The sequence below is a fragment of the Lepisosteus platostomus genome, chromosome 11 (assembly GCF_059453375.1).
Source record: "Lepisosteus platostomus isolate fLepPlt1 chromosome 11, fLepPlt1.hap1, whole genome shotgun sequence".
Classification (NCBI taxonomy): Eukaryota; Metazoa; Chordata; class Actinopteri; order Semionotiformes; family Lepisosteidae; genus Lepisosteus; species Lepisosteus platostomus.
In genome coordinates, this window is record NC_142621.1 from 21208362 (window position 1) to 21233285 (window position 24924).

The 24924-nt window shown below is 43.2% G+C and overlaps 1 protein-coding gene and 1 pseudogene across 2 annotated transcripts; both read right to left on the reverse strand.

The window, feature by feature from the left end:
• Window positions 1-7972: 7972 nt before the first annotated feature.
• LOC148652184 (uncharacterized) lies at window positions 7973-10055 on the reverse strand (annotated as a pseudogene). The gene is made up of 2 exons (XR_015925250.1): window positions 8177-10055; window positions 7973-8078 (listed from the first exon to the last, which is right to left on the reverse strand). The product of XR_015925250.1 is annotated as an uncharacterized LOC148652184 (transcript).
• Window positions 10056-22343: 12288 nt separating this feature from the next.
• LOC148652185 (uncharacterized) lies at window positions 22344-24924 on the reverse strand. Its single transcript, XM_088598872.1, has 2 exons — window positions 22547-24924; window positions 22344-22449 (listed from the first exon to the last, which is right to left on the reverse strand). Exons 1-2 carry the CDS (start codon window positions 24894-24896, stop codon window positions 22439-22441), a joined length of 2361 nt encoding a protein of 786 aa, XP_088454998.1. The 5' UTR covers window positions 24897-24924; the 3' UTR covers window positions 22344-22438.

The following is a 24924-nucleotide window of genomic DNA, read 5'->3' on the forward strand; positions in this document are numbered from 1 at the left end:
GAAAAATATAAGATCATCTAAAATGTATAAATACAAATACCAACAGAGTACAGGTAGACCTAAATGACTCAGATATATAAATGAGTCAGAAAGTATTTGTATAAAAATTAGCTATACAAATTTAGTTGAAACAAAGCATAAATATATGAGGAGAGCACAATCTCACAATAATTAGCATTTGTGCCTCATACAGCTTAGCCTTGGGTTCAATTAATGGGGTGCTGTGTGCATTGAGTCTATATCTTCTCCCCGTATTTGTGTGGGTTCTGTTCCTACGCTCTGGATTCCTCCCACAGTCCAAAGACATGTGGGTGGGTCAAATGGTATCTAAAAAAAAAGGGAAAAGTTTGACCTAGGTGTGAGTGTGTACAGAGCCCCATATCTGTGTGTGCCTTGGGATGGACTGGTGTCTCATTCAGGGTGTTGGACAGGGATGCACTCCAGGTAGTAAAAAAAAAGGGGGAACAGATGAAAATAAGAGTAGGACCCCTGGTTTTCACTTTAGAAGTAAGACCTCAAAAAGAGTTTATAGTTCTCAGATAGACAGGGAGTGAGCCTCAGAGTGGTGGAACAAGGTGGTTAAATTCACGTCTTGAAAAAAAAAAGACTAAAGAAACTATTAAAAGATGCGCCTTAGCAGAGAGTTAGGCCCTGCTTATTTCACAGTTAGTAATTAAAATGTAAAGCATTGCAGGGTTCAGAATGTAAGACTGCCGAGGGTAAAAGTTAAAAAATTTAAGTCAATGTGCTGAATAATGGAGAGCCAGTGCAGAGATGCCACAGTTGGGGCGATGTGGTCACAGTGCCTTAAATGTGTTAGGAGTCACACAGTGGAGTTTTAACCATATAGTTTATTTAGAAGATGAATAGAGAGACCCACTGTAAACTTATGACAGTAATCTAGTTGAGGTGTGATGGAGGCATGAGTGAGGGTGTTTGCAGCACTGTGTAAAGGATGGTCTTGGCAGTTATGACTATGTGGTCTTCCTCACTATATGTTTGACTTAGATGTCTGAAAGCTGTAGTCGTCTATGTCTAGGAGAAGACTGACAATGACAGAGTCACAGCAAATTTAACAATGTGTTCTCAAAAGGGATTCTACAGTTGATTGAATGCAGAATTTATAGGGTGTGGGACAACACAGAGCCCTAAGGCAATCCAGAGGGAGAACAAAGCTGCTCTGATATAACACCTTTAGGTCTCACTCTTTGTCATCATTAAAAAAAGGTAGGTAAAGGCACCACTTTGTAACAAGAATGAGATTAAGGAATTTTTGACATCATATAGATTCCTTCTGGATGAAATAGCCATAGTATGTATTGAATCTTATTGGAATATACAAGTTTGGGAGTAACAGACGAATGTCTATATAATTAAGGTCATGAAGGGATAAGCTAAGGTAATGGCCCTTTGGTATCTGAAGTGACAGGGTCTTCCCAAATAGGAAATTTAAATATTCAAGACATCCAACAGAGAGCTTCACTCAGAGAGGAAACAGAATGGAAGCAGCAGGGTGTAACACCTGGAGAGAAGGGAATCTGGAGAGATTCTCAGCAGAAAGATGCAGGAACTCTGAGGAGTTGACATAGTCATAAAAATCAGGCCTGTTAAGTGATGGAATTTGATGCCACGAGCCCTGTGACTCACGGAAGGAGCACAAAGCAGTAGGCCCTGGCTGATCAGAGCTGAAAGGTAAATGGCGACCAATCCTAATTTCTTCAGATAGGACACAAGGGAAAAGCATGCGTCTAGTCCATTTGGAAGGATTTCTATCCAGATCAACGTGAAGTCTTAATGAATAACGACCCGTGTTTGTTGGACATCTTGTGAGAAAAAAGTTGAAAGTAGTGAGGAAAATTGATAAAAAAACTGTTATTAAGATTCTATTTCTTCAGCAGGAGGGCCAGTAGCTGCTTTCTAAAAAATCTCATTACAGGTGTTATAATATCTGAGCGCTCGAAGAGTGAAGGCCTTGCTTCAGTTACCTTATCAGTCGTAAAACGCAACGCTAATTAATCTGCTTGAGGCCTGGGTGTGTTCAACTCCCAACAGGAGGGACCGCATTGACAAAATAACCTGGCCTTTTGGGTTCCGAGGTGGACTTAGACCTAGTGGACCACCAAGTTATCACCCCAACGACCTCAAGTTAACATAAAGGATTTATTGTTCTTTTCTGAACTGTGGATCCCAATCTTCAGGACGGACAGAGATGCCCCATTTATCTGGGAAACTGGACTGAACTATGAGGGGGGGAATAACCTGACAGATGGTAAACGTAAATATAGGTATAAGTGTTGTACTTTATTTTGTGCACATCGGAGGCCTGTGCAATATCCTGTTATTGCAGAGGCGCCTGATGATATTCTTTGTTATAAGATACCAAGGAAAGTGTTATATGTTGAAGTCTAGTCTAGTGTCTGAAATTGAGTTTTACATTAATTCCGAAGTAAATGGATTATTTACATTGCATTTGAGCAATGACAAGTCAAGCTTTTGGAGAGTGTGAAACCAATTGGACTAAGTTAAACATGATCATTTAAAGAAGTTAATTTAGTAGTGAATTGGTGGTGATTTGTGCAATGGTGTGGAAATGTGGAAGCCATTATGAATCCTTTACTGGTATACCCTTCCTCAGATAGCTCTGCGTAATATTTTAGTAATTAAGCTTATCTAGGAAAGTTTATCACAAGGACCATAGAGGTTATAAAATATAGTCTGTGTAATAGCACAGATGACCACTCAGTAAGTAATGCACTGAGTCAGTCCATTAGATTACATTCTCTTGTGACACTGCTTATATGTTAAATAATACCAGTTCTGATATAACCTCTTCTGAGCCAATCACTACCTCTTTAAGGGCTGTGCAGAGGTCGCCAACCCAGTGCTGTTTTTCATGGTATCGAGGCATGGTGTGCCTGCAAAGCCTGTGCTGCTTGGTGCCACTGGAATCCACGTTCTGCCCACAAGTATCAGAATCCTTCACACTAGAGCGTTATTGTCATTTAAACCCTGGTGGAGTGCAGAGCTGACTGAAGATGGAGAACTAGGAGAGTTGGTTTAGCCTGCAGTATCCAGTAATTAACAGGCAGGACAATCATTAAAGAAGAGGAAATTAAAGGTCAGTCTGGAGCACGGAATAGTGATGAGGTTGGCAGACTCTGTGATGATTGGTGTGTATATAGCTCTTGACACAATTGGTGAGACATTGGGCAGTTGCCACATCAGGAGCCTCAGTGCTATTTCCTGTGACTAGCATCATTTATCACTATTCATGAGATAGTAATTGGCCTTCTAGTCAGATACGAGGAACTAGGGTTTTACCACTGACCCCTCACCCACACCACCAGTTCTTCAACAGAGTTCAGGAAATCAAATCTAAAACTCCCAAGCTCAGGTCCTTCCAATAGGGAATGGCTAAGGCTGTAAGAGGAGTGCAAATACCCAAAACGTCAGGTCAAATGAGTCGACAGACTCTGCTGATGTGTACGTGGAGGGTAATAGGTAACCTACCGGGGCTATCGCCAGGTGGGTAACAGGAGGGACTGAAGTAGAACATAAAACATACTTATATATATATATTATTGATGGAAAATATATATATATATATAATTTATCTGTATTCAACACAACAATTTAATTCAAGAACATTGTGTAATGTATCGGTTGCCTTAACATATCTTAAGCAGCTCCAACAAAGACAGCTACACATCAAAAGACAGGACTTAGCAGATCTACACATATCAAAGGACAGCTACATAACAAAGGACAGGACTTGAGACAGGACCAACTGGTCAACTCATGCTACATATCAAAGGGCAAGACGAATACACATGAAGCAGTGAAACAAAACATCTTCCTGAGATCTTACTGTATATAAGAGCTGGGAAACCCTTGCAGTTTCGTCTGTCCTGCGGGGCAGACCCAACGCGCGTTGATGTCATTATTGAGCTCAATAAAACAACTGAATCCACAAAGACTGTGTCCTGCTCCTTGGATGAAGGATTTCCCACAACAAGGTCTATTATACATCAAAGATAGGTTTTACAGGTGTAGAAACTAGTAAATCAAGCCAATGATTTGGTTTAGAAATTTATTCTGAAAATACACATTCACACCTGAAAAATATGTATTTCAAATTATACATTGTATACAATCAATCAACATATGGGCAATAATCATAAAAAACACAGCTAGTCTTAAACTTCAGCTACAAATTCTGGTAACATGGCAATATACAGTATAGTAATGACAAACACAAACTAATTACATTAACACACTAACTCAAAACCACATTTTGATTCAAATATACATTTTAAAATGTACAACTTCTATATTTCCAAGAAAAAAAATATTACAATGGAAGTTAAGACGATTTATGTCCACTATTTGCAAACCCTGTCTAATTGTCCTAACAGTTAGAACCAGAAACCTATTATTTTCAGTGTCCAGATCTCCTGGCCCCCTGCCTTGCATATGCATTCTTCAAGTAACACATTGCGTGCTCCTTTATTTCTTTTTCTGTTGATGTAGGATGGGACTTCAGCACCGCAGCTAGGAGAAAATTATATAATATTACTTCCCAAATAAATAATGATTAATGTCTTCTTTAGTATAATCTAAAAAATGAACGGTTTACTAAGCTCAAAGCTGAAATAAATGTAAAAATTTGGCTTGCATCATAGCAGTTGAGCGATAAAGTCTGTCCTAATTAAAGAGTACCCAAAGTTTGAAAGTACAACATAGAATAAGAATAATTAGAGAAACGGCAATACGATTTTGTGTCATCTTCCCCATTCACACTATTTTCGTGTGCCATTTTTTGCTTATTCACGTACTATTTTAATCAAAATAATATTAAGAAAGATCTGTATGTATTCAGATAGTATTATTATTATTCATACTTACTCGTCAAAAGAGGATTGCTGAGATATTTGCGGATAAATACTTCAATCTTCTACATTTGAAAAACGTGTCCAAAATGGTGACCAACGAATACTAGCAATGCATTGTGGTACAGTATATAACCGGAAAATATGCTGGGTTAGATATTTTCTCAACATATGCGTTTATTAATGTTGTCGATATTATGGTTGAAATTTAACATTGATAATACATCGCGGCTATGTGCTGATGTGCAATTTTAACGCATGCAGTTAGTAAGGATCGGTCACTGTTGTATGGTATTATATATAATGACATTATGGAATAGGATGGGGACAGGCCTGGCATCACAGGGGGAGGGAGGAATGTCGCCTCTTCAGTTTTGGGCAAAAAGATTTACCTAACTTAATTTGCTCCCTAAAAAAATAGTTGTACTTTGTCAATGGTCAGACAACACTAAATGACACTAGCAGTCATTCGGACTGTTTGATGTGCAGGAGGGCTATCCATCCAGGAACTGCACATATCAGTGTCGTTATTGAGTGTCAACATTACGATCCTGTTTGCTCAGGTGGACAGATTCCTTTATCATTATACTTAAAATCGTTATATAACTAGGACTAGTTATAGCAGTCTGTGCTTTCTGTTGGTTTTACAACAATTTTTTCTTAACGATTCAGAACCTCCATGTAGCTGCAAAAATGAACGCTTATGGTACTTTTCGCTCCAGGCAATACAAACCACGAGAGTGACGAAAAATGTGAAACTGAACTTCATCGCAAATACCAGATTGCTAGTCGTTATCTATCATGAAGCACTAATCAATGGCATAGCTGCGAGATTTCATTTGGGTAGCTGCACCGTACAGCTCTGTTTCAACCGAAATATCACCCCCCTCAGAATTTCAGACACCCACCTACAGATTTTTTGGGGGACGGGGTGTCCAGGAAATGGTATCAACTTTTCTCAAGAAAATAAAAATAGAAACTCTATAGGCACTCAAACATTTTACTGTTTTTTTCAGGCAGGTGGCAAGCTCCCCTCCGCAAAACCCTTGAATGCCAAGCTGTGGGCATTCATTCGTCGAATATACGTATATTCACGGCAAAAATACGGCTATACGTATATATACACATCGCCGCGACGTATACTCAACGTCGAATTGCAACCGTAAAATCGGCGACATTAATAAACGCATATATAACGTCGAAAACACATCTAACACAGTGCCTGAGGCTTTTTACTGTATATATCGTGTGTGCCGCAACTAGGAGTATACGGCACTCTGCACAGAGTACAAAGTAAATTATTTTCGCAGTAATTAATTTATTTCCACGTGTATAATAAATATAGTAATAAATATAATAAATTAATTAATTACTGCCGTATACTCCTACGTATAGCCGTATTTTCGCCGTGAATATAGGCATGTTCGACGAATCAATGCCCACTGGGCAGTGCGTGGCGTCCTTCTTTGATTGCTTACCTGGTTGTGGACGTCGGCCTGTTTCAAGACTTTGGTTGCCGAGCCAATCACCATCACTGTGAAGTGCAATGTTCTCGTGGGCACTGTCCATCTCCTGGAGTACAATTTGATTCTGGATGTTACTCAACATCCAAAAACAAACCACTGTCGCCCATTTGATTGACTCGGTCTTGTCTGCCTCTTCCTTGAAGAGTTTCTCATGCTTTAACTAAAATGTCTTTGGACATTTGATGTGCGACAAGTCACACTCTCACAACACACAAAATAAAATCAAGGTTTTTGCGATGAACCAATACATATTCATTTCACCAGGAGCGATGAAGCAAGCAAACATCTAGCTTTAATTTATTAGGAATAGCCATTTTGTCCAAAATGTTTGACAAATGTGATTAGTGGCATCGTGAGCTGCCCTGTCAAAATCAAAACAGGCTGCTCTCATGCAGAATAGTGTAATAATATATGATTAAACAATTCCCTCTACATTATGAGCTTTCACTGGGTAGCATACTTTTGAGACTGATGGAGCAGTCAAAGACAGTTAAGATTTAATTCAGCTGGGCTTCCTTGCGGATTCCTGAATGGATCAGAGAAGGCAGTCTTCTCTGGAGACCAACGTCTGTGGAAAGGAAGTCCTGACCATGAGGGGTACTAGCTAGTCAGAAATGCTCAGAGGCCTCCAGCACAAGTACGTGCTAGCACACTCACTACAGTTTTCCCTTCTGGGGCATCTGCTATTCAATCAGAGCCCTACCAGGGGAGAAGGGCAGGCTGCTTTGCTTGCTGGCTTCCTTGTTCAGTATCATTCGCCCATCATTTCCCCTAAAGGCACAGCTGCTGCACAGGCAGCGGTCTGCTCTCAGCCATCTTGCACCAACACACCGAGAGACCTGCAAGATGCTGCTGTGGACAAGACCTCCTAGGTTGGGCCAATGATCTTGATCTTCCTCCATTTGTAGACTGATAACAGAGATGTAGATTCTCCAGTCCAGAGCAATAATTTTGCAATCCTTTCCAGAGCAAGGAGCTGCAGTAACTCTTTCAGGTGGCCTCAGTCATGTTCTTCAATCATGGCATGAGTTGTTTCCACACAACAGGATAGTCAAGACTAATCTCATTTCTTTTCTGCTCTTCATACAGAGTAGGTCCTTCCAAACTCAGCCCCCACCAGCTAGTCAGCCACTTCATTATTTGCTTAATTAACCTAATGAAACTAGGGGTTCATTTTCTCACATCCACTATACCTTAGTTACACACTGTTTTTCTAGAGACAGGGATATGGTTACTGGAAACTAAAGCAGTCACTGGGTGGAATCCTGGTTTGTGGCTCAAGCACAGACCTGTGTAATGATCGTACCAGCAGGGAACCTATGAAGCAGGGAGCAGTCCTAAGCTTCCATTAACCTGGTGTCTGCTCCTGCTTTATGAGGCACATATGGTGGCTCAATCTCTCTGCCCAATATGGCCGCACTCCTGGCAGATCAAAGCACTGGAAGGTAAGAATTGTAGGGCCTGTGGCAAGGGGGAGTCCACAAGCAAGTACAGAGCTATTTCTAAATGGCAACCATGAGGTAGGCGAGCACACAAAGCTGAACACATTCCCAGGCATCTGAATTATACAGGTTTATTGGCATCTCAAAGCAATCCAAGACCAGGGATTCACATAGTCCTCCAGTCACTCCAAGCACTAAAGCAGTAACAGCTCACCAGAACCCTGCAAGAAAAAAAAAAATGTTAGGTCATGGCAAGAGAAAACAAGTAACGGTGCCACACAAAACGGAACAAAAGTAGAGAAGTTCACAATATTCTCACCCTCCACGTCCCCTTCAGCAGCAGTGGGGTCACCCTCCACGTCACCAATATCCCCTTCCAGGGCAGAAGGATCACCTTCAGCAGCAGTGGGGTCACCCTCCACGTCACCAATATCCCCTTCCAGGGAAGAGGGGTCTCCCTCCAGGTCACCTTCAGCAGCAGTGGGGTCTCCCTCCACGTCACCAATATCCCCTTCCAGTGCAGTGGGGTCCCCCTCCACGTCACCTATATCCCCTTCCAGGGAAGAGGGGTCTCCCTCCACGTCACCTTCAGCAGCAGTGGGGTCACCCTCCACGTCACCAATATCCCCTTCCAGTGCAGTGGGGTCACCCTCCACGTCACCAATATCCCCTTCCAGTGCAGTGGGGTCCCCCTCAACGTCACCTTCTGCAGCAGTGGGGTCCCCCTCCACATCACCAATATCCCCTTCCAGGGAAGAGGGGTCTCCCTCCAGGTCACCTTCAGCAGCAGTGGGGTCCCCCTCCACATCACCAACATCCCCTTCCAGGGCAGAAGGATCACCTTCAGCAGCAGTGGGGTCACCCCCCACGTCACCAATATCCCCTTCCAGGGAAGAGGGGTCTCCCTCCAGGTCACCTTCAGCAGCAGTGGGGTCTCCCTCCACGTCACCAATATCCCCTTCCAGTGCAGTGGGGTCCCCCTCCACGTCACCTATATCCCCTTCCAGGGAAGAGGGGTCTCCCTCCACGTCACCTTCAGCAGCAGTGGGGTCACCCTCCACGTCACCAATATCCCCTTCCAGGGAAGAGGGGGTCTGCCTCCAGGTCACCTTCAGCAGCAGTGGGGTCACCCTCCACATCACCAATATCCCCTTCCAGTGCAGTGGGGTCCCCCTCAACGTCACCTTCTGCAGCAGTGGGGTCCCCCTCAACGTCACCTACATCCCCTTCCAGGGAAGAGGGATCACCTTCAGCAGCAGTGGGGTCACCCTCCACATCACCAATATCCCCTTCTAGTGCAGTGGGGTCACCCTCCACGTCACCAATATCCCTTTCCAGTGCAGTGGGGTCACCCTCCACGTCACCAATATCCCCTTCCAGGGAAGAGGGGTCTGCCTCCACGTCACCTTCAGCAGCAGTGGGGTCACCCTCCACATCACCTATATCCCCTTCCAGGGAAGAGGGGTCTCCCTCCAGGTCACCTTCAGCAGCAGTGGGGTCCCCCTCCACGTCACCAATATCCCCTTCCAGTGCAGTGGGGTCACCCTCCACGTCACCAATATCCCCTTCCAGGGAAGAGGGGTCTGCCTCCACGTCACCTTCAGCAGCAGTGGGGTCACCCTCCACGTCACCAATATCTCCTTCCAGTGCAGTGGGGTCACCCTCCACATCACCAATATCCCCTTCTAGTGCAGTGGGGTCCCCCTCCACATCACCTTCAGCAGCAGTGGGGTCACCCTCCACGTCACCAATATCGCCTTCCAGTGCAGTGGGGTCCCATTCAATAGCTGTGGGGTCCCCCTCCAGGTCACCAACAGCCTCATCAGGAGAAGGAGCACTTTCTAGGGCATATGGGTACGCTTTAACGGATGATGGGCCATCTTTCCGTGTTGCATCACTCATTGCTTTGTGAAGAACATCGATGTGTAGACTATCTGGAAATGCAGCTGAACTGGCCTGAGCTTTTACCTCGTCTATCCTTTCCCCATGCTGTGCGTCACTGACAAACAAGTTGCTCTTCAATGCAGCCGTGTAATCGCTGCCATCACTCAGCTGCATTTCTTTCCAACGGGATATTCTCGGCCCGCGATCCACTAATGGAACTGCTGCCGTCAGTCCCAGCAGAAGCACATGCAGCAGAAACCAGCGCGTTTTTTTCCGTAACATCATTTTGTCCCACAAAGCTCGTGGAGGTAAGTGCGCTCCTACGGTATTTATTGAACACCCAAGCTGTCGGCATTAAACGTGGAAGAGCCCGGTGTTTTCACAAACATTCTCACGCGAGTAGAGGGAGTCAAATTGAAGACACTTTATTTCAGGTAATCGCAAATTACAAAGTGGGCTTCTGATTTGTCGTCTTTTCTCCAACCCGAAGGAAAACAGATGATAATGTAATTAAGGCGAGTATTTAGATGACGGAATTGGGAAGCTCTTTGTAGTCAAGCTATTAATATGTCATATCTTCTTACTGTTTGTTTTACTCACTTGTTTTGCTGTAGGTCTAATTGTTCTTGCATCATTTTCAGTCGTGTTGTTTGTCTAATTGTACACAGCTCAGAGTTTCTTTTTAAATACAATACTTTACTATATGTAATCAAGTATTTCGCCATTGAATGTGAGAAATTGATACATATTTCTTATTGTTACTATTAATGTTAGTAGTTTTTTGTGTCTTGCGTTTCGTTATTTCATACAATGTTTCCTTAATAAATACCGAGTGTTCTAGTTTATGTACGTAGTGGGCTCATATTTTCCACCTTGTTGTAGTGCTTTCTGAATGATTATCGCGATTAAGGATTGTAATATTTTCCAGAAGTCAAAAAAAAAGTTTTTTTTTCCCCTTCAGTCGTCGTTTTTTAAACTACAAACAGACGAAAAGTATCGGTTGACAGGTTTTTGAATTGCAACCTCCATTTTTAAATCGGACTGGCAAAGTTTTTCTTGTTAAATTTCTTTTCGGATAGAGGCAGCACTGTGAGACACGTTCGTTGTATCCAGAAGCTCTATGAGGACGGGCTGTCTATTAAATTTCATTACCATTACTTTAAGCTCACTCCTTTAGAATCGGAGACCAACAGATAAGTACACGTAAATCACTCCTGTCTCTTCCGTCAGTATCTCTAGCACATTCCAGTAGTTAAACGTTGCTGCAGTAGCAAAGCACTGCAGAAGGTTGGTGAAGGCAGCGCAGCTCATTCCCGGCTGTGAGCTACCAAACATCCAGGATATCCACTAAGCTACAGTAAATGTCTTTAGAAGGCCACGTCAGTTGTCAAGGACCCCAGTCATTCAAGTGATAAACTGTTTTTTCTCCTACCGTCCTTTTAACGGTATAGAAGCATTCAGTCAAAGACCAACAGATTACGGAACAGTTTATACAGTACCTCCAGGCAATAAGACTGCTAAACAGCCAAGCTGCAGTCACCTTCAGCAACCACCATAATGGTCTTTGTGAATAGTTAGGTTACATGGATATACAGTTTCCATTGTATTTTGCACACTGTATATTGCACTATTTGGACATAATATATTGCATACACCTGGGATATGTAGCAGTTCTATTTATATTATTTTTAAATTCGTTTTGTATTGCACTATTAGTATGCAACTTTGTTCTGTAACTTTTAATTTTGTGATTTTTATTTTTAATTCCCCCTGGTGAGCTCACAGAAAAGACATTTCATTGCCATCAATTACTGCTACACGCTGTGTTGTTGTGCATTTGATAAATAAACTTTGATTGATTGATAAAGCAGCAACAGAAGAACTGAGTCCTTACAGTGGAAAGGCTGGAGAACGCTGCATTGCTGTTTCCACAGTCTGTGACCTCGCTCTCATTTCATGGAAACCCGAACATACAATATAAGGTGAGTCCTTGGAGATAAACGTAAATGATTTTATTAAAACTCAATACACAGAAGCCTTATAAGAGAAAGGCCGCCAAATTGATCTATCTCCAGTAAATTCCTAATTCTGTTATCAATTGTGCACAATTAGCAATTTACTGGAGATCAATTTGAATGTCTTTTCTTTCTACAACTTACATCTTGTTTCTTGTTTCCATGTAAAATGAAATTCTGGATTAATAAAGATGGAAACATAGTAAATAGCATCATTAGATTCTTCAGCTGTCTTCCTCTGGTGAACTGAGGTCCCACTAAGAACTTCTGTCTTTCTCGAACAGTGCAGGAAAGAAGGAAACATGTGGTTTTCCATCCAAGCAAAGTGAAATATAATTTGGGATCCAAAATTGGGAAAGAACTGATTGTCATTTTCTATGCCCCCTTTTTTGGGGACCCTTTTTCAATCAGTAATTCTTAATAAGGTTCTCCATATCAAAGTTATTTAAAGTTTCTTTGTATTAGTTACTTTTGCAATTTGCTATACAAATTACTGGTCTTATTACAGGTAGTTCATAAAATTAACAGATCTTTGGCTTAACAGATGCACTGTTTATAGTTGTGTCTGGAAACCTGTACCAATATGGTACAGTATGTAAGTTTCTGGTTGAAATATATAATAATAATAATAATAACAACAACAACATTATAACATCACTTTATTAACCCTTTACAATTTCTTGCATTAGGAATTATCTTTTTGCATACCTCAGCTTGCTCTCCATGAGACACACAGACAGGGAGAGAATCTTGGGGTCAGAGCACAGGGTCAGCCATTGTACAGCACCCCTGGAGCAGTTGGGGTTAAGGGACTTGCTCAGGAGCCCCACAGAGTAGGATTCCTCTGCTAGCTGCAGGATTTGAACCAGCAACCTTCCAGCCACAGGTGCAGATCCTATGCCACAGAGCCACCGCTCTGCCCCAAATATACTTTTGTATGATACTGTATAATGAATTCGGTGAAAATTATGTTCTCTCTCTGATGACGCTAAAAACTGTGGAAAAATCAAGGTTTTTATGAAGTTTATGGTCTTCTAAAAGGAAGGAATGCAGTCATCAGTAGTGGCTCAGTTCAGGGACTTTTTCTGAAATGGCGAACCATATCAGTTTAACAGGACACCAATTTTTCTTTTTGGACCTCCCTTCATTATCTTTTAACCAAAGTTCTGTGGCACATTCTCTGCAATATTAACCCTCAGTTTTTTTCATGCCAACATGCTTGCTGATCTTGGCCAAGCTTGCAACTTTATTTTAGATTTTCATTTGGATCCTCTGGGTTCAGGAGACCATGCACCTTACAAGCGAACTGGATTTCATGCCTTGTCCGGCTTCCCCTCTGATGAAAAACCCTTTTAGACTCTTTCTAAAATCTTAGTAGTGCCACTCAAATTTATATTTTTAGTTTGAGTTTTGTATCATACCCACCCTAATTAGAAAAGCCAATTATCATAATATTAATCATTACATCATTTTAATTAATCTTTTATCCAATTCAGGGTTACAGTGCCTCAGAGCCTATCCTGGGAAGCATTGGGCACAAGGCAGCATTCATCCTGGATGGGACATCGCAGGGCACACACAGACACAAACACGTACCTGCTGACACCACGGTCAGTTTTCCTCTCTTTACAGGCCCCCACCACCAATGTGTGGCTCCACCCAGATGATGTGACGGCAGCCATAGTGCGCCAGTGCGCTCATCGGGATTTTGAATGACCAAAGAGAGTCAGAACCTCTGTTTTACGTCTCATCCGAAGGACACCGCCTTTGCACGGTATAGTGTCCCCGTCCCTATACTGGGGCATTAGGGCCCACACAGGTGAGCACCCCCTGCTGGCCCCACTAACAGTTCTGACTGGAAGATACAGTAGCTCAAGCATGATGGTCTCTGGTTCCTGCCTTCAGCCTCTTGTCTAGTCTTCTGTTCCTTAGAGCTCTTTGAGGGGAGCTTTCCTGTACAATGGCCTTCATATCCAAGTCATGACAATAGAGCTCTTAGAATGGATGGGGCGCTGTCTGGAATGCCTTGAATGCCTGGGTCTTTGTCATTGACATGCTCGGAGGGAGGAGGGGTGCAGTCCCTCCAGACGATAGTTGTGGGGCGACACCACCCAGTGGGCAAAAGACGTATAATATACGTCTATTAAACGCATACCTTAGACGTCTAAATGTGGTCCGCAATTCGTCTAAAATGAAATTCTAATATACGTCTATTGTTATACGTCAGTTATACGTCTATGATTAGATGTTCATTATACGGAAATGGTTGGAGTTCTATTATACGGATAAATTTAGAGGACTATTATACATATATGTTTGGAGTTCCGGATAACTTTAGAGGACTATTATACTTATACGGTTAGAGGTCTATTATACGGATAACTTTAGAGGTCTATTATACGTATATGGTTAGAGGTTGAAGTAGAACATAAAACATACTTATGTGTGCTCAAAAGTACGATAAAAAATGGATCAACCCGATTGGAAGTAACAAACATTGCTTGTTGAAAAACAAGAAAATGGAATACGTGATGCTGTGTTTTAAAACTTACACAGCTGTTAAAACAGATACATATAAAAGTAAAATGTATACCGCTTTTACGCTAAAACAATAATTAAAAAAATGGTAACTAAAATGTTCGTGAAATACGACATGATCCAACAATTTCCAAATTTAATGCAAAAGCACTATAGATGTGTACGTTTGTTTTTATTAATTTGTGTGCCGGCCTGTGTATGTGTGTGTGTGCGCGCGTGTGTAGGTGAAAAAGCTCAGTGTGTGACTGCGTGTTTCAAATAAGACTATGTGAATGTGTTAAGCCAGCCGGACTGGCTAGACATTAGAGACTTGATTAAAATAAATCAAGAAGCAACTCAGGTGAACAGAAAAATATAAGATCATCTAAAATGTATAAATACAAATACCAACAGAGTACAGGTAGACCTAAATGACTCAGATATATAAATGAGTCAGAAAGTATTTGTATAAAAATTAGCTATACAAATTTAGTTGAAACAAAGCATAAATATATGAGGAGAGCACAATCTCACAATAATTAGCATTTGTGCCTCATACAGCTTAGCCTTGGGTTCAATTAATGGGGTGCTGTGTGCATTGAGTCTATATCTTCTCCCCGTATTTGTGTGGGTTCTGTTCCTACGCTCTGGATTCCTCCCACAGTCCAAAGACATGTGGGTGGGTCAAATGGTATCTAAAAAAAAAGGGAAAAGTTTGACCTAGGTGTGAGTGTGTACAGAGCCCCGTATCTGTGTGTGCCTTGGGATGGACTGGTGTCTCATTCAGGGTGTTGGACAGGGATGCACTCCAGGTAGTAAAAAAAAAGGGGGAACAGATGAAAATAAGAGTAGGACCCCTGGTTTTCACTTTAGAAGTAAGACCTCAAAAAGAGTTTATAGTTCTCAGATAGACAGGGAGTGAGCCTCAGAGTGGTGGAACAAGGTGGTTAAATTCACGTCTTGAAAAAAAAAAGACTAAAGAAACTATTAAAAGATGCGCCTTAGCAGAGAGTTAGGCCCTGCTTATTTCACAGTTAGTAATTAAAATGTAAAGCATTGCAGGGTTCAGAATGTAAGACTGCCGAGGGTAAAAGTTAAAAAATTTAAGTCAATGTGCTGAATAATGGAGAGCCAGTGCAGAGATGCCACAGTTGGGGCGATGTGGTCACAGTGCCTTAAATGTGTTAGGAGTCACACAGTGGAGTTTTAACCATATAGTTTATTTAGAAGATGAATAGAGAGACCCACTGTAAACTTATGACAGTAATCTAGTTGAGGTGTGATGGAGGCATGAGTGAGGGTGTTTGCAGCACTGTGTAAAGGATGGTCTTGGCAGTTATGACTATGTGGTCTTCCTCACTATATGTTTGACTTAGATGTCTGAAAGCTGTAGTCGTCTATGTCTAGGAGAAGACTGACAATGACAGAGTCACAGCAAATTTAACAATGTGTTCTCAAAAGGGATTCTACAGTTGATTGAATGCAGAATTTATAGGGTGTGGGACAACACAGAGCCCTAAGGCAATCCAGAGGGAGAACAAAGCTGCTCTGATATAACACCTTTAGGTCTCACTCTTTGTCATCATTAAAAAAAGGTAGGTAAAGGCACCACTTTGTAACAAGAATGAGATTAAGGAATTTTTGACATCATATAGATTCCTTCTGGATGAAATAGCCATAGTATGTATTGAATCTTATTGGAATATACAAGTTTGGGAGTAACAGACGAATGTCTATATAATTAAGGTCATGAAGGGATAAGCTAAGGTAATGGCCCTTTGGTATCTGAAGTGACAGGGTCTTCCCAAATAGGAAATTTAAATATTCAAGACATCCAACAGAGAGCTTCACTCAGAGAGGAAACAGAATGGAAGCAGCAGGGTGTAACACCTGGAGAGAAGGGAATCTGGAGAGATTCTCAGCAGAAAGATGCAGGAACTCTGAGGAGTTGACATAGTCATAAAAATCAGGCCTGTTAAGTGATGGAATTTGATGCCACGAGCCCTGTGACTCACGGAAGGAGCACAAAGCAGTAGGCCCTGGCTGATCAGAGCTGAAAGGTAAATGGCGACCAATCCTAATTTCTTCAGATAGGACACAAGGGAAAAGCATGCGTCTAGTCCATTTGGAAGGATTTCTATCCAGATCAACGTGAAGTCTTAATGAATAACGACCCGTGTTTGTTGGACATCTTGTGAGAAAAAAGTTGAAAGTAGTGAGGAAAATTGATAAAAAAACTGTTATTAAGATTCTATTTCTTCAGCAGGAGGGCCAGTAGCTGCTTTCTAAAAAATCTCATTACAGGTGTTATAATATCTGAGCGCTCGAAGAGTGAAGGCCTTGCTTCAGTTACCTTATCAGTCGTAAAACGCAACGCTAATTAATCTGCTTGAGGCCTGGGTGTGTTCAACTCCCAACAGGAGGGACCGCATTGACAAAATAACCTGGCCTTTTGGGTTCCGAGGTGGACTTAGACCTAGTGGACCACCAAGTTATCACCCCAACGACCTCAAGTTAACATAAAGGATTTATTGTTCTTTTCTGAACTGTGGATCCCAATCTTCAGGACGGACAGAGATGCCCCATTTATCTGGGAAACTGGACTGAACTATGAGGGGGGGAATAACCTGACAGATGGTAAACGTAAATATAGGTATAAGTGTTGTATTTTATTTTGTGCACATCGGAGGCCTGTGCAATATCCTGTTATTGCAGAGGCGCCTGATGATATTCTTTGTTATAAGATACCAAGGAAAGTGTTATATGTTGAAGTCTAGTCTAGTGTCTGAAATTGAGTTTTACATTAATTCCGAAGTAAATGGATTATTTACATTGCATTTGAGCAATGACAAGTCAAGCTTTTGGAGAGTGTGAAACCAATTGGACTAAGTTAAACATGATCATTTAAAGAAGTTAATTTAGTAGTGAATTGGTGGTGATTTGTGCAATGGTGTGGAAATGTGGAAGCCATTATGAATCCTTTACTGGTATACCCTTCCTCAGATAGCTCTGCGTAATATTTTAGTAATTAAGCTTATCTAGGAAAGTTTATCACAAGGACCATAGAGGTTATAAAATATAGTCTGTGTAATAGCACAGATGACCACTCAGTAAGTAATGCACTGAGTCAGTCCATTAGATTACATTCTCTTGTGACACTGCTTATATGTTAAATAATACCAGTTCTGATATAACCTCTTCTGAGCCAATCACTACCTCTTTAAGGGCTGTGCAGAGGTCGCCAACCCAGTGCTGTTTTTCATGGTATCGAGGCATGGTGTGCCTGCAAAGCCTGTGCTGCTTGGTGCCACTGGAATCCACGTTCTGCCCACAAGTATCAGAATCCTTCACACTAGAGCGTTATTGTCATTTAAACCCTGGTGGAGTGCAGAGCTGACTGAAGATGGAGAACTAGGAGAGTTGGTTTAGCCTGCAGTATCCAGTAATTAACAGGCAGGACAATCATTAAAGAAGAGGAAATTAAAGGTCAGTCTGGAGCACGGAATAGTGATGAGGTTGGCAGACTCTGTGATGATTGGTGTGTATATAGCTCTTGACACAATTGGTGAGACATTGGGCAGTTGCCACATCAGGAGCCTCAGTGCTATTTCCTGTGACTAGCATCATTTATCACTATTCATGAGATAGTAATTGGCCTTCTAGTCAGATACGAGGAACTAGGGTTTTACCACTGACCCCTCACCCACACCACCAGTTCTTCAACAGAGTTCAGGAAATCAAATCTAAAACTCCCAAGCTCAGGTCCTTCCAATAGGGAATGGCTAAGGCTGTAAGAGGAGTGCAAATACCCAAAACGTCAGGTCAAATGAGTCGACAGACTCTGCTGATGTGTACGTGGAGGGTAATAGGTAACCTACCGGGGCTATCGCCAGGTGGGTAACAGGAGGGACTGAAGTAGAACATAAAACATACTTATATATATATATTATTGATGGAAAATATATATATATATAATTTATCTGTATTCAACACAACAATTTAATTCAAGAACATTGTGTAATGTATCGGTTGCCTTAACATATCTTAAGCAGCTCCAACAAAGACAGCTACACATCAAAAGACAGGACTTAGCAGATCTACACATATCAAAGGACAGCTACATAACAAAGGACAGGACTTGAGACAGGACCAACTGGTCAACTCATGCTACATATCAAAGGGCAAGACGAATACACATGAAGCAGTGAAACAAAACATCTTCCTGAGATCTTACTGTATATAAGAGCTGGGAAACCCTTGCAGTTTCGTCTGTCCTGCGGGGCAGACCCAACGCGCGTTGATGTCATTATTGAGCTCAATAAAACAACTGAATCCACAAAGACTGTGTCCTGCTCCTTGGATGAAGGATTTCCCACAACAAGGTCTATTATACATCAAAGATAGGTTTTACAGGTGTAGAAACTAGTAAATCAAGCCAATGATTTGGTTTAGAAATTTATTCTGAAAATACACATTCACACCTGAAAAATATGTATTTCAAATTATACATTGTATACAATCAATCAACATATGGGCAATAATCATAAAAAACACAGCTAGTCTTAAACTTCAGCTACAAATTCTGGTAACATGGCAATATACAGTATAGTAATGACAAACACAAACTAATTACATTAACACACTAACTCAAAACCACATTTTGATTCAAATATACATTTTAAAATGTACAACTTCTATATTTCCAAGAAAAAAAATATTACAATGGAAGTTAAGACGATTTATGTCCACTATTTGCAAACCCTGTCTAATTGTCCTAACAGTTAGAACCAGAAACCTATTATTTTCAGTGTCCAGATCTCCTGGCCCCCTGCCTTGCATATGCATTCTTCAAGTAACACATTGCGTGCTCCTTTATTTCTTTTTCTGTTGATGTAGGATGGGACTTCAGCACCGCAGCTAGGAGAAAATTATATAATATTACTTCCCAAATAAATAATGATTAATGTCTTCTTTAGTATAATCTAAAAAATGAACGGTTTACTAAGCTCAAAGCTGAAATAAATGTAAAAATTTGGCTTGCATCATAGCAGTTGAGCGATAAAGTCTGTCCTAATTAAAGAGTACCCAAAGTTTGAAAGTACAACATAGAATAAGAATAATTAGAGAAACGGCAATACGATTTTGTGTCATCTTCCCCATTCACACTATTTTCGTGTGCCATTTTTTGCTTATTCACGTACTATTTTAATCAAAATAATATTAAGAAAGATCTGTATGTATTCAGATAGTATTATTATTATTCATACTTACTCGTCAAAAGAGGATTGCTGAGATATTTGCGGATAAATACTTCAATCTTCTACATTTGAAAAACGTGTCCAAAATGGTGACCAACGAATACTAGCAATGCATTGTGGTACAGTATATAACCGGAAAATATGCTGGGTTAGATATTTTCTCAACATATGCGTTTATTAATGTTGTCGATATTATGGTTGAAATTTAACATTGATAATACATCGCGGCTATGTGCTGATGTGCAATTTTAACGCATGCAGTTAGTAAGGATCGGTCACTGTTGTATGGTATTATATATAATGACATTATGGAATAGGATGGGGACAGGCCTGGCATCACAGGGGGAGGGAGGAATGTCGCCTCTTCAGTTTTGGGCAAAAAGATTTACCTAACTTAATTTGCTCCCTAAAAAAATAGTTGTACTTTGTCAATGGTCAGACAACACTAAATGACACTAGCAGTCATTCGGACTGTTTGATGTGCAGGAGGGCTATCCATCCAGGAACTGCACATATCAGTGTCGTTATTGAGTGTCAACATTACGATCCTGTTTGCTCAGGTGGACAGATTCCTTTATCATTATACTTAAAATCGTTATATAACTAGGACTAGTTATAGCAGTCTGTGCTTTCTGTTGGTTTTACAACAATTTTTTCTTAACGATTCAGAACCTCCATGTAGCTGCAAAAATGAACGCTTATGGTACTTTTCGCTCCAGGCAATACAAACCACGAGAGTGACGAAAAATGTGAAACTGAACTTCATCGCAAATACCAGATTGCTAGTCGTTATCTATCATGAAGCACTAATCAATGGCATAGCTGCGAGATTTCATTTGGGTAGCTGCACCGTACAGCTCTGTTTCAACCGAAATATCACCCCCCTCAGAATTTCAGACACCCACCTACAGATTTTTTGGGGGACGGGGTGTCCAGGAAATGGTATCAACTTTTCTCAAGAAAATAAAAATAGAAACTCTATAGGCACTCAAACATTTTACTGTTTTTTTCAGGCAGGTGGCAAGCTCCCCTCCGCAAAACCCTTGAATGCCAAGCTGTGGGCATTCATTCGTCGAATATACGTATATTCACGGCGAAAATACGGCTATACGTATATATACACATCGCCGCGACGTATACTCAACGTCGAATTGCAACCGTAAAATCGGCGACATTAATAAACGCATATATAACGTCGAAAACACATCTAACACAGTGCCTGAGGCTTTTTACTGTATATATCGTGTGTGCCGCAACTAGGAGTATACGGCACTCTGCACAGAGTACAAAGTAAATTATTTTCGCAGTAATTAATTTATTTCCATGTTACTCAACATCCAAAAACAAACCACTGTCGCCCATTTGATTGACTCGGTCTTGTCTGCCTCTTCCTTGAAGAGTTTCTCATGCTTTAACTAAAATGTCTTTGGACATTTGATGTGCGACAAGTCACACTCTCACAACACACAAAATAAAATCAAGGTTTTTGTGATGAACCAATACATATTCATTTCACCAGGAGTGATGAAGCAAGCAAACATCTAGCTTTAATTTATTAGGAATAGCCATTTTGTCCAAAATGTTTGACAAATGTGATTAGTGGCATCGTGAGCTGCCCTGTCAAAATCAAAACAGGCTGCTCTCATGCAGAATAGTGTAATAATATATGATTAAACAATTCCCTCTACATTATGAGCTTTCACTGGGTAGCATACTTTTGAGACTGATGGAGCAGTCAAAGACAGTTAAGATTTAATTCAGCTGGGCTTCCTTGCGGATTCCTGAATGGATCAGAGAAGGCAGTCTTCTCTGGAGACCAACGTCTGTGGAAAGGAAGTCCTGACCATGAGGGGTACTAGCTAGTCAGAAATGCTCAGAGGCCTCCAGCACAAGTACGTGCTAGCACACTCACTACAGTTTTCCCTTCTGGGGCATCTGCTATTCAATCAGAGCCCTACCAGGGGAGAAGGGCAGGCTGCTTTGCTTGCTGGCTTCCTTGTTCAGTATCATTCGCCCATCATTTCCCCTAAAGGCACAGCTGCTGCACAGGCAGCGGTCTGCTCTCAGCCATCTTGCACCAACACACCGAGAGACCTGCAAGATGCTGCTGTGGACAAGACCTCCTAGGTTGGGCCAATGATCTTGATCTTCCTCCATTTGTAGACTGATAACAGAGATGTAGATTCTCCAGTCCAGAGCAATAATTTTGCAATCCTTTCCAGAGCAAGGAGCTGCAGTAACTCTTTCAGGTGGCCTCAGTCATGTTCTTCAATCATGGCATGAGTTGTTTCCACACAACAGGATAGTCAAGACTAATCTCATTTCTTTTCTGCTCTTCATACAGAGTAGGTCCTTCCAAACTCAGCCCCCACCAGCTAGTCAGCCACTTCATTATTTGCTTAATTAACCTAATGAAACTAGGGGTTCATTTTCTCACATCCACTATACCTTAGTTACACACTGTTTTTCTAGAGACAGGGATATGGTTACTGGAAACTAAAGCAGTCACTGGGTGGAATCCTGGTTTGTGGCTCAAGCACAGACCTGTGTAATGATAGTACCAGCAGGGAACCTATGAAGCAGGGAGCAGTCCTAAGCTTCCATTAACCTGGTGTCTGCTCCTGCTTTATGAGGCACATATGGTGGCTCAATCTCTCTGCCCAATATGGCCGCACTCCTGGCAGATCAAAGCACTGGAAGGTAAGAATTGTAGGGCCTGTGGCAAGGGGGAGTCCACAAGCAAGTACAGAGCTATTTCTAAATGGCAACCATGAGGTAGGCGAGCACACAAAGCTGAACACATTCCCAGGCATCTGAATTATACAGGTTTATTGGCATCTCAAAGCAATCCAAGACCAGGGATTCACATAGTCCTCCAGTCACTCCAAGCACTAAAGCAGTAACAGCTCACCAGAACCCTGCAAGAAAAAAAAAATGTTAGGTCATGGCAAGAGAAAACAAGTAACGGTGCCACACAAAACGGAACAAAAGTAGAGAAGTTCACAATATTCTCACCCTCCACGTCCCCTTCAGCAGCAGTGGGGTCACCCTCCACGTCACCAATATCCCCTTCCAGGGAAGAGGGGTCTCCCTCCAGGTCACCTTCAGCAGCAGTGGGGTCACCTTCAGCAGCAGTGGGGTCACCCTCCACGTCACCAATATCCCCTTCCAGGGAAGAGGGGTCTGCCTCCAGGTCACCTTCAGCAGCAGTGGGGTCCCCCTCCACATCACCAACATCCCCTTCCAGTGCAGTGGGGTCCCCCTCAACGTCACCTTCTGCAGCAGTGGGGTCCCCCTCAACGTCACCTACATCCCCTTCCAGGGAAGAGGGATCACCTTCAGCAGCAGTGGGGTCACCCTCCACATCACCAATATCCCCTTCCAGGGAAGAGGGGTCTCCCTCCAGGTCACCTTCAGCAGCAGTAGGGTCACCTTCAGCAGCAGTAGGGTCCCCCTCCACATCACCAACATCCCCTTCCAGGGCAGAAGGATCACCTTCAGCAGCAGTGGGGTCACCCTCCACGTCACCAATATCCCCTTCCAGGGAAGAGGGGTCTCCCTCCAGGTCACCTTCAGCAGCAGTGGGGTCTCCCTCCACGTCACCAATATCCCCTTCCAGTGCAGTGGGGTCCCCCTCCACGTCACCTATATCCCCTTCCAGGGAAGAGGGGTCTCCCTCCACGTCACCTTCAGCAGCAGTGGGGTCACCCTCCACGTCACCAATATCCCCTTCCAGGGAAGAGGGGTCTGCCTCCAGGTCACCTTCAGCAGCAGTGGGGTCACCTTCAGCAGCAGTGGGGTCACCCTCCACGTCACCAATATCCCCTTCCAGGGAAGAGGGGTCTGCCTCCAGGTCACCTTCAGCAGCAGTGGGGTCACCCTCAACGTCACCTACATCCCCTTCCAGGGAAGAGGGATCACCTTCAGCAGCAGTGGGGTCACCCTCCACATCACCAATATCCCCTTCCAGTGCAGTGGGGTCCCCCTCCACGTCACCTATATCCCCTTCCAGGGAAGAGGGGTCTCCCTCCACGTCACCTTCAGCAGCAGTGGGGTCCCCCTCAACGTCACCTACATCCCCTTCCAGGGAAGAGGGATCACCTTCAGCAGCAGTGGGGTCACCCTCCACATCACCAATATCCCCTTCCAGGGAAGAGGGGTCTCCCTCCAGGTCACCTTCAGCAGCAGTAGGGTCACCTTCAGCAGCAGTAGGGTCCCCCTCCACATCACCAACATCCCCTTCCAGGGCAGAAGGATCACCTTCAGCAGCAGTGGGGTCACCCTCCACGTCACCAATATCCCCTTCCAGGGAAGAGGGGTCTCCCTCCAGGTCACCTTCAGCAGCAGTGGGGTCTCCCTCCACGTCACCAATATCCCCTTCCAGTGCAGTGGGGTCCCCCTCCACGTCACCTATATCCCCTTCCAGGGAAGAGGGGTCTCCCTCCACGTCACCTTCAGCAGCAGTGGGGTCACCCTCCACATCACCTATATCCCCTTCCAGGGAAGAGGGGTCTCCCTCCAGGTCACCTTCAGCAGCAGTGGGGTCCCCCTCCACGTCACCAATATCCCCTTCCAGTGCAGTGGGGTCACCCTCCACGTCACCAATATCCCCTTCCAGGGAAGAGGGGTCTGCCTCCACGTCACCTTCAGCAGCAGTGGGGTCACCCTCCACGTCACCAATATCTCCTTCCAGTGCAGTGGGGTCACCCTCCACGTCACCAATATCCCCTTCCAGGGAAGAGGGGTCTCCTTCCAGGTCACCTTCAGCAGCAGTGGGGTCACCCTCCACATCACCTATATCCCCTTCCAGGGAAGAGGGGTCTCCTTCCAGGTCACCTTCAACAGCAGTGGGGTCACCCTCCACATCACCAATATCCCCTTCTAGTGCAGTGGGGTCCCCCTCCACATCACCTTCAGCAGCAGTGGGGTCACCCTCCACGTCACCAATATCGCCTTCCAGTGCAGTGGGGTCCCATTCAATAGCTGTGGGGTCCCCCTCCAGGTCACCAACAGCCTCATCAGGAGAAGGAGCACTTTCTAGGGCATATGGGTACGCTTTAACGGATGATGGGCCATCTTTCCGTGTTGCATCACTCATTGCTTTGTGAAGAACATCGATGTGTAGACTATCTGGAAATGCAGCTGAACTGGCCTGAGCTTTTACCTCGTCTATCCTTTCCCCATGCTGTGCGTCACTGACAAACAAGTTGCTCTTCAATGCAGCCGTGTAATCGCTGCCATCACTCAGCTGCATTTCTTTCCAACGGGATATTCTCGGCCCGCGATCCACTAATGGAACTGCTGCCGTCAGTCCCAGCAGAAGCACATGCAGCAGAAACCAGCGCGTTTTTTTCCGTAACATCATTTTGTCCCACAAAGCTCGTGGAGGTAAG

Bases quoted from the DNA above. Each gene is read 5' to 3' on its own strand.
- LOC148652185 (XM_088598872.1), bottom strand. From the start codon at position 24,896: ATGATGTTACGGAAAAAAACGCGCTGGTTTCTGCTGCATGTGCTTCTG.